General features: G+C 44.7%; 1 protein-coding gene across 1 annotated transcript in view; it reads right to left on the bottom strand.

Moving 5' to 3' along the window:
• Window positions 1-7,596, bottom strand: part of Map3k3 (mitogen-activated protein kinase kinase kinase 3) — a 100,055-nt gene extending 92,459 nt beyond the window's left edge. Inside the window, exon 1 of the mRNA XM_004655081.2 lies at window positions 7,496-7,596. Coding sequence (XP_004655138.1) covers window positions 7,496-7,499 — 4 coding nt within the window. The 5' untranslated portion in view covers window positions 7,500-7,596. The remainder of the gene's footprint in view (window positions 1-7,495) is intronic.
• Window positions 7,597-14,755: the final 7,159 nt, after the last annotated feature.

The raw sequence follows: 14,755 nt of genomic DNA, 5'->3' as shown, positions 1-14,755 counted from the left end.
GAGATGGACACAGGAGTGTTAGAAGTTCAAGGATAGCCTTGACTACATAGGGAGCTTAAGGACAGCCAGAGCTTCATGAGACCCTTTCTCAAAAACAAAACAAAACAGGGAGGGCTGGAGTGATGGCTTAATGGTTAAGGAGACTGCCTGTGAAGCCTAAGGACCCAGATTTGATTCCCTAATACCCACCATATAAGCCAGATGTACAAGGTGGTGCATATGTCTGGAATTTGTTTGCAGTGGCTGAAGACCCTGATGCCCCATTTTCTATCTGCCTCCCTTTCAAATAAATAAATTAAATATTTTAAAAAAACAAGGGGGTTGAGAAGATGGGTCTGGTTAAAGGTTCCTGGCTTGCTTGCAAAGCCTGTCCACCCAGTTTGAATTTCCAAGCTACCCACATGAGCTGGATACACAAAGCAGTGACAGCATCTGGTGTGTGTTTGCAGTATAAAGAAACCCTGGCACCCCTTCCCCTATACACATGCAAATAAATTTTAAAAAATAAAAGGATCACTAGAGTCTGAGACCATCCTGGGCACTGGGATACATTGTGAGTTCTGGGTCAGCCTGGAATATGAAGTAAGAGCTTATGTATAAACACACAAACAAACAAACATGGTTAAATCTCTGATAGATCTCAAAGTTAAATTGTTCTATTTATTCCTGTTTCTAGAATATATAACCTTTCAATAGTAATTGATGGTTCAGAAAAGTTTTGCAGGGCTAGAAGATGGCTCAGCAGTTAAGGTATTTGTCTGCAATGCCTAATGACCTCGGTTCAAGTCCCCAGTACCCACATAAAGCCAGATGCACAAAGTGGTACATGCATCTGGAGTTCATTTGCAGGGGCTAGTGGTCCTGGTGCACCATTCTCTCTCTTTCCTTGAAAATAAATAAATAAAATATATTTAATAAAAAAAACTTTGAGCTGGAGAAATTGTTTAGTGGTTAAGGCGCTTGCCTGAGAAACCTAAGGACCCATGTTCTACTCTCCAGATCCCACATTAGCCAGATGCACAAAGGTGAGGCAAGCATAAGGTCACACATGCTCACTAGGTGATACAAGCGTCTGGAGTTTGGATACAATGGCTGAGACCCTGGTGTGCCAATTCTCTCTCTCTCTCTAAAAAAATAAAAATAAGCTGGGTGTGGTGGTACATGCCTTTAATCCCAGCACTCGGGAGGCAGAGGTAGGAGGATCACTGTGAGTTCGAGGCCACCCTGAGACTACATAGTGAATTCCAGGTCAGCCTGGTCTAGAGTGAGACCCAACCTTGGAAAACTAAACCAAAAAAAAAAGATTTTTCACTCCCCAAAGCTCTCACCTTGAAAATGGCCCAAGGGAACTGCCTGTGTCTGGTAAACTTCAAACTTCCAAACCTACATTGTTTGTTTGAGTGAGACCCTACCTTGAAAACCCCCCCCCAAAAAAAGAATAAAAAGTTTTGCATACATGTGTAGTAATATGTGTTGTGTTTATGTATAGCATATGTGTATGTGCATGCACTCATGCACACACCCTATGCACACACATGTGGAGGTCATAGAACATTGAGTACCCTCCTCTATCACTCATCAGTGGTGTTTCTTTGAGGTGGAGTCTCACTGAATCTAGAGCTAAGCCCCAGTAATTCTTCTGTCTCTGCTCCTTACAGGACCAGGGTTACAGGCACGCACGCCTACCCCCAGTAGTTTTTAATGCAGATGCTGGGGACAGAACTGAGGCCCCTACAGGCCCTTATGCTTGTAAGGAGAGTGCTCTTCCCTGATAAGGGCTTTTCTAGCCCCCCAAATTTTTAAATATGTATTACAAAGCAAATCCTTGCTCCTTCATATGGATCAATAGAATCACCATTATATTATAAGACTTGGCAAAATAAATCTAAAGAACTCGATATTATAAAATTATATGTATTATCAATCATAAGACTACAGATTTCTCCTTCCTGTATACCTTTTAAATGCTTTAACAAAATACCTACAATCCTTTATTGTACTTCTGATGGAACATTCCTAATATTCCCAAATCCAGAAAGTTCCAATACTTCCATTCCCACATATTTTGAATAAAGGATACTTAACTTCTATTTTTACATCTTTCAGTTCACCTTGCAGGTGCAGGGCTTAATACTTCATCTGAAACAGGAACCACTTGACACATGGGCAAAGAGTAACGGGTAGCTTTTAAAAAAACTAGGTAAATGTATCCTCTCTAGTCTGGTTGAATGACTATTTTTTCACATATGCCTAAAATTCAGTTTCAAAACCCAACTAGCTGGTTTCGGTTGTTTGTTTTTGGTTGACACTGTCTCAGGCATACCTAAAATTCTCCGTGTAGTGAAGCTGGCCTTTAATTCCTGGCCCTCCTATGTCTACCTCCCAAATGCCAGGATTATGAATAAGTGCCACCATGCTGTGGACCAACCGTCATTTTTTAAAGTACCAAAAATAAACTCACAGAACCAAGATCCATCAAGATAAGAAAAAAATAGCTGATTGCCTAGCATGGGATGAGTCATCTCTATCACTAAGCTAAGGCCCAGGAGACATTATAGAGACAGTGGTGATTTAAACATGAGTGCTGCTCTCACTGCTGGCCTGACAACCTGCTCCACAGAGACAAAAATAGACACTGAGGACACTCAAAACTCATCAAAGCAGAAATCCAGAGGCTGTAAACAGTATAATGCTAAAGGATACTTATAACACCCACCAAGGCTCGGTGGTTAAGGCACTTCCCTGCAAGACCAAAGGACCTAGGTTTGATTCCCCAGGAACCACATAAGCCAGATGCACAAGGTGGCACATACATCTGGAGTTTGCAGAGGCTAGAGGCCCTGGGGCACTGTTTCTTTGTCTCTCTTTCAAGTAAATAAATAAAAATAAAAATAGTAAAAACAGAATAAAATTTTATATATATATAAAATCTACTTGTGAAATGGGTATGGTGGCACATGCCTCTAATCCCAGCACTTGGAGAGTAGAGGCAGTAAGAGCAGGAGTTCAAAGCCAGCCTTAGCTACATGAGAAGCCACCTCAAAAAACAACAACAACAAAAAAAGATGCTGGGGGCTGCAGAGATGGCTTAGTGGTTAAGGCACTTGCCTTCAAAATCAAAGGACCCAGGTTCAATTCCCCAGCACCCACATAAGCCAGCTGCACAAGGTGGCACATGCGTCTGGAGTTTGTTTGCAGTGGCTAAAGGCCCTGGCACACCCATTCTGCCTCTCTCTCTCTCTCAAATAAATAATGAAACTTAAAAATTGTGTGTTTTTTTTTAAAGATGCTGGTATGGTGGCACACGCTTTTAATCCCAGCATTCAGAAGGCAGAGATAGGAGGATTACTGTGAGTTTGAGGCCAGCCTATGATTACAAAGTGATTTCCAGGTCAGACTGGACTAGAGTGAGACCCTACCACAAGGAAAAAAGAAAGAAGAAAGAAAGAAAGAAAACAAAATCTACTCATGATATAGCCATGTTAATTTATTACACTATGATTCAAGTTTCACTCAAAACAGCTCCTAACCATTCTGAGTCGAACCTGATAGATACTAATCAAACTGAACTGAGGTCATTCTCACAAGGAACTTTCAAATGACTTGGAACCCTAGAGAGGCAGACCTAGCTAATGATTCTGACCTTAAACCAAGTCGTCAGCCCAGAAGCAGACCATGTTTAATCCTATACTCAGTTCACTAGAGTTCTGTAACAATCCCAAATTGTTACATACTTTTTAGTACTATATCCCAATAAGCTTCAGATTGCATTTATAAAAGATCAAATAAACATTAACAAATTAGTCTCAGGTATTGTTAATAGCATTATTATAATTATTAAAACCTAGAAGAACGTCTAATATGGCCAAGAACAACTACTTAATCCCAATTTTAACAGTCACACGATGTCAAAACCAAAAAACCAAACAAACAAAAAGAGTATTTCCCATTATTAATAAGTGTAGTTTCCACTAGAAATGTACTGGAGTTAACAGCCAATAAAAAATCTGACCTGTTTTTATTAACAACCCAAGGTAGTCAAACAGGCTTGAGTTCAGAGCATAGAAGAGCTGAGGAAAATATGACTATTAACCAAAGAACCTGCAGGGCAGGGATGACTACAAATGAGTTTTAGTCCTCTCCTCACTGAGCTGGAGTTTAAGCATAACTAAATGTTAAAGAATGCTTCTCTTTTATCAAACCCTTGAGTTTGTTTCCTAGGTTCTGGGCTTATGCCCAGGGCTTGACACTTTCTAGCTGTATTTTTCTAGAACTATAGCAACCAATGTAAACTAATTAAAATGGAGATTTAAAATTTTTTCTCATTTATATTAACAAAATAAAAACAGTATTTCAGAGATTGTGTGTCTTTGTGTCCATGTAACCCTGCTGAGTTCTACATAAAGTAAATAAGAGATGGAGAGATGGCTTAGCAGTAAAGGTGCTTGCCCACAAAGCAAAAGGACCCAGGTTCAATTCCCCAGGACCTATGTAAGCCAGATGTACAAGGTGGTGCATGCATCTGGAGTTCATTTGCAGTGGCCCTGGCACACCCATGCTCTCTCTTCCTCTGACTGACTTTAAGTAAATAAAAAAGTCTGGTAAAATTAATAATTATAAATATTGGCTCTAATTGGGCATTACCATCTATTGAGAAAAAAAAGGAAGAAAAGGAATGGTATGATAAATGCTAAAGAAAGCTAGGGTAACTGCTCTAAAACTAGCTTGCTTATTAGTATGTTTTAGTCACCAGACAAGTTAATTCCCCTTTCGCTGTCTTTGTTTTCTCATGCAAAAGTGACATGGAAACCAGATACTCATAAAGCAGTAAATTGTGGTACACACCTGTAATCCCAGTGCTGAGGAGAGCAGAGATGAAAAGCTCAACATGAACCAGCCAGGGCTACATAAGAGATTCTGTCTCAAAAATAAAGCAAACAACAGTAACAAAATCCCGGGGAGCTAGGGATGTAGCTCAGGATGTAGCAGAGTACTTGCCTAGCACACATCTGGCTCTGGTTTGATACTAAGCACTGAAAAAAGACAAAAACCTGACATGAGCAGTGTGTGGTGGTACACACCTTTAATCCCAGCACTGGAGAGACTGAGAGGTGGGAGGATCAGTCAGTTCGAGGCCAGCCTGACACTACAGACTAAATTCCAAATTCCAGGTCAGCTTGGGCTAGGGCCAGACCCTATCTCAAAAAACAAAACAAAACAAAAACCCTTACATGGGGACAAATGAAAAGATAACAAGTTGTCTTTTTTTCTTTGAGACTATATTTACCTATATAGTCCCTAAACCTGACTGCCTCTCCATATACTCACACACTTTTTAAAAATATCCTTTGTGTGTACATACTCATGCACATGTGTGTGCATGCATGTGGAGACCAGAAGCTGTCACTGGAGTCTTCTCCAATAGCACCCACCTTATTGTCTGAGGTACTTCAATGAACCTGAAGCTCAGAGACTCATCTAGAGTAGCTGGTTAGCAAGGCCTAGGGATTGTCCTATTTCTGCCTCCCCAAGGCTCGCTCGCTCTCACTTGTGCGCATGCATTCTCTCTCTCTCTCTCTCTCTCTCTCTATATATATATATATATATAATATATGTATATGTATATATCTGCATACTCCTTTTTACATGGGTGCTAAAGATCTGAATTCAGGTCCTCATGCTTGCACGGCGAAAACTTTACCGACTAAGCCACCTCCCCAGCATATATTGAAATGTGAAAACAGGTTTACATCTATGTTCACGCTAGATAAGGAGATGTAGGCCCTCATCTGTGTACTCATTAGTTTTGCAATCAAAGTTTGAGGTCTGCACACCCTCAAGTAGTTCACACTTCCCTCTGAGAGTTAAGGCTGCACCCACAGGAAAGAGGAAAGACATTAATTAGGCTGCCAAAATACAGGTCCGTGAGTCGATTCAAAGATTTAGGTCAAATTCTACAACAGAAGATAGATGTTTGAATCATAAGGAGGAAAAAAGAATTCTGTGCACTGATTACAGTAAATGTGCAATAAATATTTATTGAAACGTACATATTTAACTCCATCCTTGGCCTGACTGGGTTCCTTTTGTGACTAACTCTCATGAGAGACCTTCCCCAGAAAATATTTCTGAAGTACAGCATGGGAAGGAAACAGCAAAACCAACAAATGAAGAAACCTTCCCCATACAGTATGGGGGGGGGGCAGCATTGAACAAAGCAACCGATTTAAAACGGGAGCGTAGACATATAGGTCATAAATGGGTATCTGTACAATGTGCCTTAGGACACATTTAGCTCCTACAAAAATGACTTGACCTTGCTATAGGGCAAAGCAAACATGAAAACGTTCCCTCTCCACACGGAGCACTTCACAAAAGCAGTAGTTTAGCAAAGGATTCTTTCGCTGAAGTTTACCCTGTCTTGTTTCGGTGGGGTCCAAATATTTGGTAAAATTTGAGATCAGGGACAAGAGCATCATGATGTATGCCCTGACCGGAGAAGCAAGGTACATTTAAAAATGTCACTTGCTCCTTGGTTCAGTCCAGCGTTCAGTTCAAACACCGCGTGTGGACGACAGCAAAAGCTTTACTGAGATTACATCCTCACAAGACAAACTTGCAAATAATGTTGACCAAAAGGAAGTGATTCTTCTTCTGTTAGAGATTCTTTTGTGTAAGCAAATGCTTCTTTAGAAAGTTACATAGTTTCAGGAATGCCGCAGGATTTAAAAAAAAAAAAATCACATCAGCAAAAACACCGCTACCCTATTTTTTTCCAAAAGTAGGAGATGAACTAGAAGTCCGCGGCTCCTGATCTTTTTCTAACGCCCAGTAATCCCGGGCGGGGGAGGAGGGGGGGACGGGGAGCGCAGGGCGCCTTTCTGGACCGCGCGGTGGACACCCGAGATTGGCGTGTGCTCAGCTCGCCGCGATCCCCGCAGCCCTCCCCCACGCCCGCGCTGGGCGCGCACGGAGCTCCAGAGCAAGCCCCGGGAACTATCTCTCTCTCTCTAGCTGGCCAGTGTGAGCGAAGGGAAGGAAATGACACAGGCAGGAAAAAAAAAAAAAAAAGCAAATCAAGGAAAAGGCACAACAGCAGCTGGGCCTGCACCAGGCTCCGGCCGGGGCCCCACACTGAGCTCTCGCTCCCCCGCCTCCGGAGCTCGCGGGCCCGCTCGCGGGGGGCCGGGTGCGGGTGTCCCCGAGGAACTCCGACCCTCCTGCCGGCCGCCGCCGCCTCCTCCTCGGGATGCGTCCGCCGCGCCTCCCGGAAAGAGGGGCTACAGAGTGAGCGTGGCCGGTAGGGCCGCCTCGGAGGGTTCTAGCGACCCGATTCCCCGCCCCGGCCGCGGCGCGGTCCTCAGCCCCCGGGGCCGGGCGAGCTAGCAGTCCATGCCTGTCAGGCGGCGGCGGGCCAGGGTCCTCCTCCCCTCAAACCCGGGGCGGGGCGTCTCGAGGCAGCGCGGGCACAGGCCGGGGCGGTGGCGACACTCACCCATGGTGGCGATGGCGGCGGCGGCAGCTTGAGTCCAAGGAGTGTCACCTCCGCAGCCGGGGCTGCATGCCGGGGGCCCGGGCGGCGGGGACGGCAGCGGGCCTGGCTCCGCGTGGGGGCCGCGGGCTGCGCTGACTGCGCTCGGGGCCCCCGCCGCCTCCCCGGGCTCCGGCTCCGGCTCCGCCCGAGGCCGGGCGCTGTGGCATGGGCAGGGTGACCCGCTACATCCCCGGCACTCCCGGGCTCGACCCAGCCCGGCTTTGGCGGCGCCACTCGGCCCGCCCGCCCGCCTGCCGGTCCCCAAGTCCCCAAGTCGTTCCGTCCGGCCACTGTTCCTCCACCTCAGGAACGCTCCGAAAAACAAACCGCTGGTCGCGCAGCTAGCCTCGCTGCCTGTCACTCAGGCCGGCGCCCGCCAATCGCAGGCAGGTGCTGGACTTTAGCACCGCCCCCACTCACTTTATCAGCCAATGACCAGGAGGCACAGTCTTCCCCCCCCCCCCACCTCCGGCTCTCTTCCAACACCCTAACTCTCAGCCGCCAGCTAATCATCCGCACCACACGATGAACCAATCCCGCCTACTCTCTCAGCGTGCCAATGGGCGAAGTCAAGGCGCTACCCGAGGGCTGTCTGGCGCCTGCCAATCACCGAGACAGCACCAGGGTTCCTCTCGCTGCCAGCCAATCACGGGCAGGGTTGTGAGCACCCGCCTCTGTGCATCCTTGGCGGCGCTCTCCTCTCTTCCCGGGAGGTGTCGGTTGCTCCAATCACAGCTGCAGTTTGAGGCTCCGCCCACATTCCCACCTCCTTGTCCGTCACCGAACCCTCGGCGCGCGCGCGCGAGAGAGCGCGCGGGCTGGCGCGGTTCCCCGTGGGTTACTCTGGGGCTGGGGTTAGGGAAAGGGCGGCTGTAGAGGCCCCGGGGCCTTCAACTCTCCGGTCTTAGGCGGTCCGCGGCCAGTTGTCCCGCCCCTCCCCGGTGCCTAGCGCGGGGTGAGGCATGGGCGGGGAAGGGCTGACTCTGAGCGCGTCCAGTCGGGTGGTCACTGAAGCCGCGCGATCCCACGGGTCGTGCAGTCGCTGCTCCAGCCTGCAGGAAGGAGGGCAGCCTCGCCACTGCTCCGCTGCCCCCGGGTCCCAGACCTCTTGAGGCCACACCCTTGGGTCTTCCATTCCTTCCACCCCAAAGGCTATGAGGTAGTGCTGGGATGTGGGTTCTGCCAGAGTTGTCGGAAAGTAGCTCTTCTCAGTCATAAAAGCAATGCAGGTTTAAAAAAGAAAACCGAAAAGTGCAGAAAAACATGAAGAAAAACCCCACCCTAGAGATAATTTTATCTGTTTCCTACCTAGATATGAAACGCTCGACAAAAAAATGACTTTATATTGTTTTGTGGTGTGCTTACAAATTTTATGCGTTTTCCTGTGTCACTAAAATATTGTTACAAAACAATTGTACTGGGTGCATGATATTTCAAAAGTGACTGCAATTAATTTCCTCAACCCCTCCATTGTTCAACATTTTACACACCCAGATCTTGAGTTCGAACTTCACCACAATTAGTGTGGGCTCCCTTCCTCTGGTCACTGTTCCAGTGAAATATGTCAGACTCCAGAAAAATCTTCCTTGGATGCCATTTTCAACTGTCACCTAGAAACCCTTAGGTTTTCCTTGAGTGTCAAATCTATAGAGAATTATTTCTGGGGGTTGGAGAGATGGCTTAGCAGTTAAGGCGCTTGCCTGGAAGCCAAAGGACCCAGGTTTGATTCCCCAAGACCCACATAAAGCCAGGTGCACAAGGTGGCAGATGTGGCTAGAGTTTGTTTGCAGAGGCTAGAGGCCCTAGTGTGCCCATTTTCTCTCTATATATAGCTGCGTCTTCTCTCTCTCTTTCAAATAAATAAATAAAAGCAAAATATTTAAAGGGCTGGAGAGATAGCTTAGTAGTTAAGGCTTTTGCCTGTGAAGCCTAAGGACCCAGGTTTGACTCCACATTACCCACATAAGCCAGATGTACAAGGTGATACATGCGTCTGTAATTCATTTGCAGTGGCTGGAGGCCCTGGAGTGCCCACATATTCTCTTTCTCTGATAAATAAAAGTTTAACAATATTTTTAAAAACAATTATTTCTGGGGTGGAGATATGGCTCAGCAGATAAGGCGCTTGCCTGCAAAGCCTAAGGACCTGAGTTCCATTCCCCAGTAACCACTTTAAGTCAGATGCATTAAGTAGCACATGCATCTGGAGTTCATTTGCAGTGGCAGAAAGCCTTGGTACCCCCATACTCACTCTCTCTGGGTCTGCCTTTCTCTCTCTCTCAAATAGATAAATACAATTTTTTAAATGAAGTACTTTTTAAAAAAGATACTATTTTATTTACTAGAGAGAGAGAATGGGTGTACCAGGGCACATCTGGCTCATGTGGGACCTGAAGAATCAAACCTGTGTCCTTAGGCTTCACAAGTATGCATCTTAACTACTAAACCATCTCTCCAGCCCAATAAATACAATTTAAAAAAATTAAAAAAGAATTATTTCTGATAGACCCTTTTTTTCTTCATACCTACCTTCTAATAATTAATCCTCATAAATGTTTTTCCCCAACTAACTCATTTTTATCTGATTAAGTTCCTAGTAATTTACTGCAGTTCTTTAGAATATTTTTTCCCCCCTATGGAAGGGAAGTAAAGGGAAAAGAAAAAAAATGTTTATAGGACTGGGGAGATGGCTTACCAGTTAAGGCACTTGCCAAAAGAACCCAGGTTCAATTCCCTAGTACCTATGTAAAGACAAGTGCACAAGGTGGCACATGTGTCTGGAGTTTGTTTGCAGTGGCTAGGAGTCCCTGGCACATCCATTTCTCTGTCTCTCTCTCTCTATCTCAGATAAATAAACAATTTTTGAAATGTTTATAAACCATTTACTATATGCCAGGCATATCATCTCATGTAATCTTTCCAATACTGAGGAATATATGTAATACTATTGAGTTTTTATCTGAAGAGAACCTCCTAGTTGTCTGTTTTCTACCTTTCTTTCATCTGCCTTCCTTTTATTCATCTTGAGAGAGAGAGAGAGAGAGAGAGAGAGAATTGGTGTACCAGGGCCTCAGCCACTGAAATTGAACTCCAGATGTTTTGTGCAACATTGTGCTTGCCTCACCTGTATGTGTCTGGCTTATGTGGGATCTGGAGAATTGAACATGTGTCCTTAGGTTTCGCAGGCAAGCACCTTAACCACTAAGCCATCTCTCAGCCACCCTCCCCCCCTTTTGTAGCCTAGGATGACTTACTCTAGTCTCAGGCTGGCCTTGAACTCACAGTTATTCTCCTACTTCTGCCTCTCAAGTGCTGGGAATATAAAAGGCATGCACCACCACCACACCTGGCCTCAGCTGCTTTCTTTGTGAGCTTCATTTCCATTGTTTGTCCCGCTGTTAATCAAGTCAAGTATTCACACACTGTAGTCACCTTATGTGCAGTGGATTCCAGCATCTAAACTCTAGCTTTACAGGTCTAAGCTCCACAGCCATCACACCTTGGGTATCCCACAGGCATCTAAATACAAACTAAACTCATTATTTTGGTCCCTTGTTCCATAGTTCCTTTATTCTTCTTCAGTTCATCAAGTAAGACACCTCTGAGTTATCAATGAGTTCTTTCTCTCCATTTTCCTTCCCTCATCATGTCTCCAGTCTGTCTGTTCTTCTCCCATCCACCAGCACCAACCAACCCAATTTACACCTTCACAATTTCTTACGTGTATTACTTAATGGAGCAGCCTGTTAGTGTGTAATAACACCACTGTGCATCTTTCCAAAACAGGCACCCAATCCTGTCAAACCCTGCTAACAAACATCCTATCAGCCTTAAGATAAATCAAATATGTGTATGTAATTAAGACAACCTTACAGGCCCTTTTCCCTTCCTCTTAACATATGCCTTTCATTTCCCAATTTCACCAACACCATTATTCACTGTGGACAGTTCCTTAACTCAATGTCTCTGTGTGTCTCTGTCTCTCTCCCTCTCTTTTATAACCCTGCGTGTGCTATGGCTCTCTACATCAAATGCTTTTCTCCATTTCTGCTCCCATCCACATTCTTTCAGGGAAGAACTTGTCCTCATCACTCCCACAGGAAACCTTCCCAGATGGGCAATTCCCAAAATAGGCTAAGACCCTCCAACATGCTCTCCGAGCACTCCATACTTTCTTCATCCCAGCATGTATCCTACCTTAATGTAACTGCCTTGTATAAGTAAGCATATAGACAGAAACTGACAGGCTGGGGATGTGCCTCAGTAGTAATTTAGCATGTGTGAGACGCTGTGTCAATGCCCAGCACTGAAGAGACAAGGGAGAGAGGAGAGAAAAGAGAAAAGAGAGAAGACAAGCTGTCATTCAAACCGGCATGCCCACCACCTTTAACTGCACATTCAACAATTTAGGCTGGGTCTGGTGACACACCTGTAACCCTAGCACTCCAGAGGCAAAGGCAGAAAGATTACCTCAAGTTCAAGGCCAGCATGGTCTACATAGCAAGTTCCATACCTCAGAGCTACTTAGCATGACTTTACCTCACACACACAAAAAAAGCATGTATTGGACTGGAGAGATGGCTTAGCAGTTAAGGTGCATGGCTGTGAAGCCTAAGGAGCCAGGTTCAATTCTCCAGGTCTCATGTAAGCCAGATGCACATGGTGGCACATGCATCTGGAGTACATTTGCAGTGGCTAGAGGCCTTGGCGTGCTCATTCTCACAATCTTGCTCTCTCCCTCTCTCTGTCTCTAATAAATAAATAAAAAATAAATCTTTTTTTAAAAACATGTATTAAATGAGGATATCAATAACTGAATGCAATTTCTATTAGTATCCCCTTATTTCTTTTTTAAAAAATTTTTTTGTTTATTTTTATTTATTTATTTGAGAGCGACAGAGCAAGAGTCAGAATAGAGAGAATGGGCACACCAGGACTTCCAGCCACTGCAAACAAGCTCCACACATATGTGCCCTTGTGCATCTGGCTAACTTCTTGCTCTAGCTCAGGCTAACATAGAATTTACTACATAGTCTCAGAGTGGCCTCAAACTCACAGCAATCCTACCTCTGCCTCCCAGGTGTTGGGACTAAAGGTGTGCGCCACCATGCCCAGCTAGTATCCTCTTAGTTCTATATTCTATCGTCTGTTTTTTGTTTTTTTTTGTCCTCGTCACTCATTACCACTATGTGAAGCTTCCTAGATGGACCATGCCCTCTCAACCTTTGTATAGCAATTGAACCACAACTATCCCCAGTACTGGGCCTGAGAAAGTGCTGGCATTAGTTGCCAACCCAATCACATACTAGCTACACACTTCTTTTCTTTCAAAACATGGGGACAGGGGCTTGGGAGATGGCTCAGTGAGTAAAATGCATGCTGTTAGGAGTTCAGATCCTTGGCACCCATATAAAAGCCAGGCACAAAAGAGTACCCATACTCCTGGGGAGCAGACAAGAGTACCCCTGAGATTTGCTAGCTAGCAAGTCTAGCCAAACTGGTGAGTCCTGGTCCAGTGAGAGACCCTGTCTCAAAAAGTAAGGTGGATTGGGCTTAAGAGATGGCTTAGCAGGAAAGGCACCTGTCTGCAAAGCCAAAGGACCCAGGTTCAATTCCCCAGTACCTATGTAAGCCAGATGCACAAGATGCCACATGTGTCTAGAGTTCATTTACAGTGGCTGCGAGGCCTGGTGTGCCCATTCTCTCTTTCTGTCTCTCTTTCATAAATAAAAATATCTAATAAAATATCTAGTAAAAGATTACCAGGAAGGCATGTCCTTTAAGAAAAAATGAGGTGGATAGCAACAATGACCCCTACACACAGACCACACACGTACACAAAGGAACATGGGGATGCTGGGACACATGATAGGGAACAATAAATGCACATGAACAAATTCTCTTAGGGCATAGCTGAAGAGATTTGCTATACAAAGGAAAAAATTATCACCTGACTTCAGAAAAATTATTTTATTTCAGAAATATTGGATTACTGTTCAATCAGTAACCATGATGTATTATAAGTTACCAGTATTTTCTTCTAAATGAAAATAGCCTTTTCATTTTGAAGCCTCAATTCCATTAAATTTATCTCAAAGAACACTTTAAAAGTGAGCAAAAGAAAATTAATAGCAGGATCTTTTATTTGTTTACTTATTTTTAAGAGAGAGGGGGATGGGGAGAGAAAGAACAGGTGCATCAGGGCCTCCAGCCACTGCAAACAAACTCCAGACACACATGGCACCTTGTGCATCAGGCTTACATGGGTACTGGGGAATCGAACCTGGGTCCTTATGCTTCACAGGCAAATGCCTTAAACACTAAGCCATCTCTCCAGCCTGGAGCATCTTTTTAAAGTAGACATCCAAAGATCTATTTGTAGGAAACTGGTTAGACAAACTATGGCACATTAATATAATGAAATATTATACAGCTGCTAACAAGAATATAGACTTCTTTTTTATTTATTTTACTTTATTTGAGAGAGAGACAGAGAGAAAGAGAGAGAGACACAGAGAGAGAATGGGCATGCTGGGGCTTCTAGTCACTGCAAATGAACTCCAGACACATGTGCCACCTTGTGCATCTGGCTTACATGGGTTCTGGGGAATTGACCCTGAGTCATTAGGTTTCGCAGGCAAGTGCCTTAACTGCTAAGACATCTCTCCAGCCCTACAGAGACTTCTTTATACTAATACTACAAGGTAGCCAGGACATCTTCTGAAGTATGTGCAGGGATGGGAAAAGGTTATAAATTATAAATTATATAGGCTGAAACAAAAAAAAAATCAATTGAAATATCACCACTGTAAGACAACCAATGTTTTTCCTTTTATTTTGGGTTTGAGGGAGGGTCTCACTCTAGGCCAGGCTGACCAGAAACTCACTCTGTAGTTCCAGGCTGGCCTCAAACTTATGGCAATCTTACTTCAGCCTCCCAACTGCTGGGATTACAGACATAAGCCATCATGCCCACCTAGATAACCAGTTTTGACTGTTTGTTTTTTGAGGTAGGGTCTCATGCTAGCCCAGGCTGACCTGAAATTTATTAGGTAGTCTCAGGGTGGCCTTGAACTCAGTGTTCCTCCTAACTCTGCCTCCTGAGTATGGGGATTAAAGGCATGTGCCACTACACCTGGCCAGTTTTGACATTCTGACACACATCCTTTTAGTCTCTTTAAAAACTCATACAATAGGCTGGAAAGATAGTTTAGTGGTTAA

This window comes from Jaculus jaculus, chromosome 9 (genome assembly GCF_020740685.1).
Source record: "Jaculus jaculus isolate mJacJac1 chromosome 9, mJacJac1.mat.Y.cur, whole genome shotgun sequence".
Lineage (NCBI taxonomy): Eukaryota > Metazoa > Chordata > Mammalia > Rodentia > Dipodidae > Jaculus > Jaculus jaculus.
The sequence above is the reverse complement of the archived record's forward strand: the minus strand, read 5'-3'. Positions and strand labels throughout refer to the sequence as shown.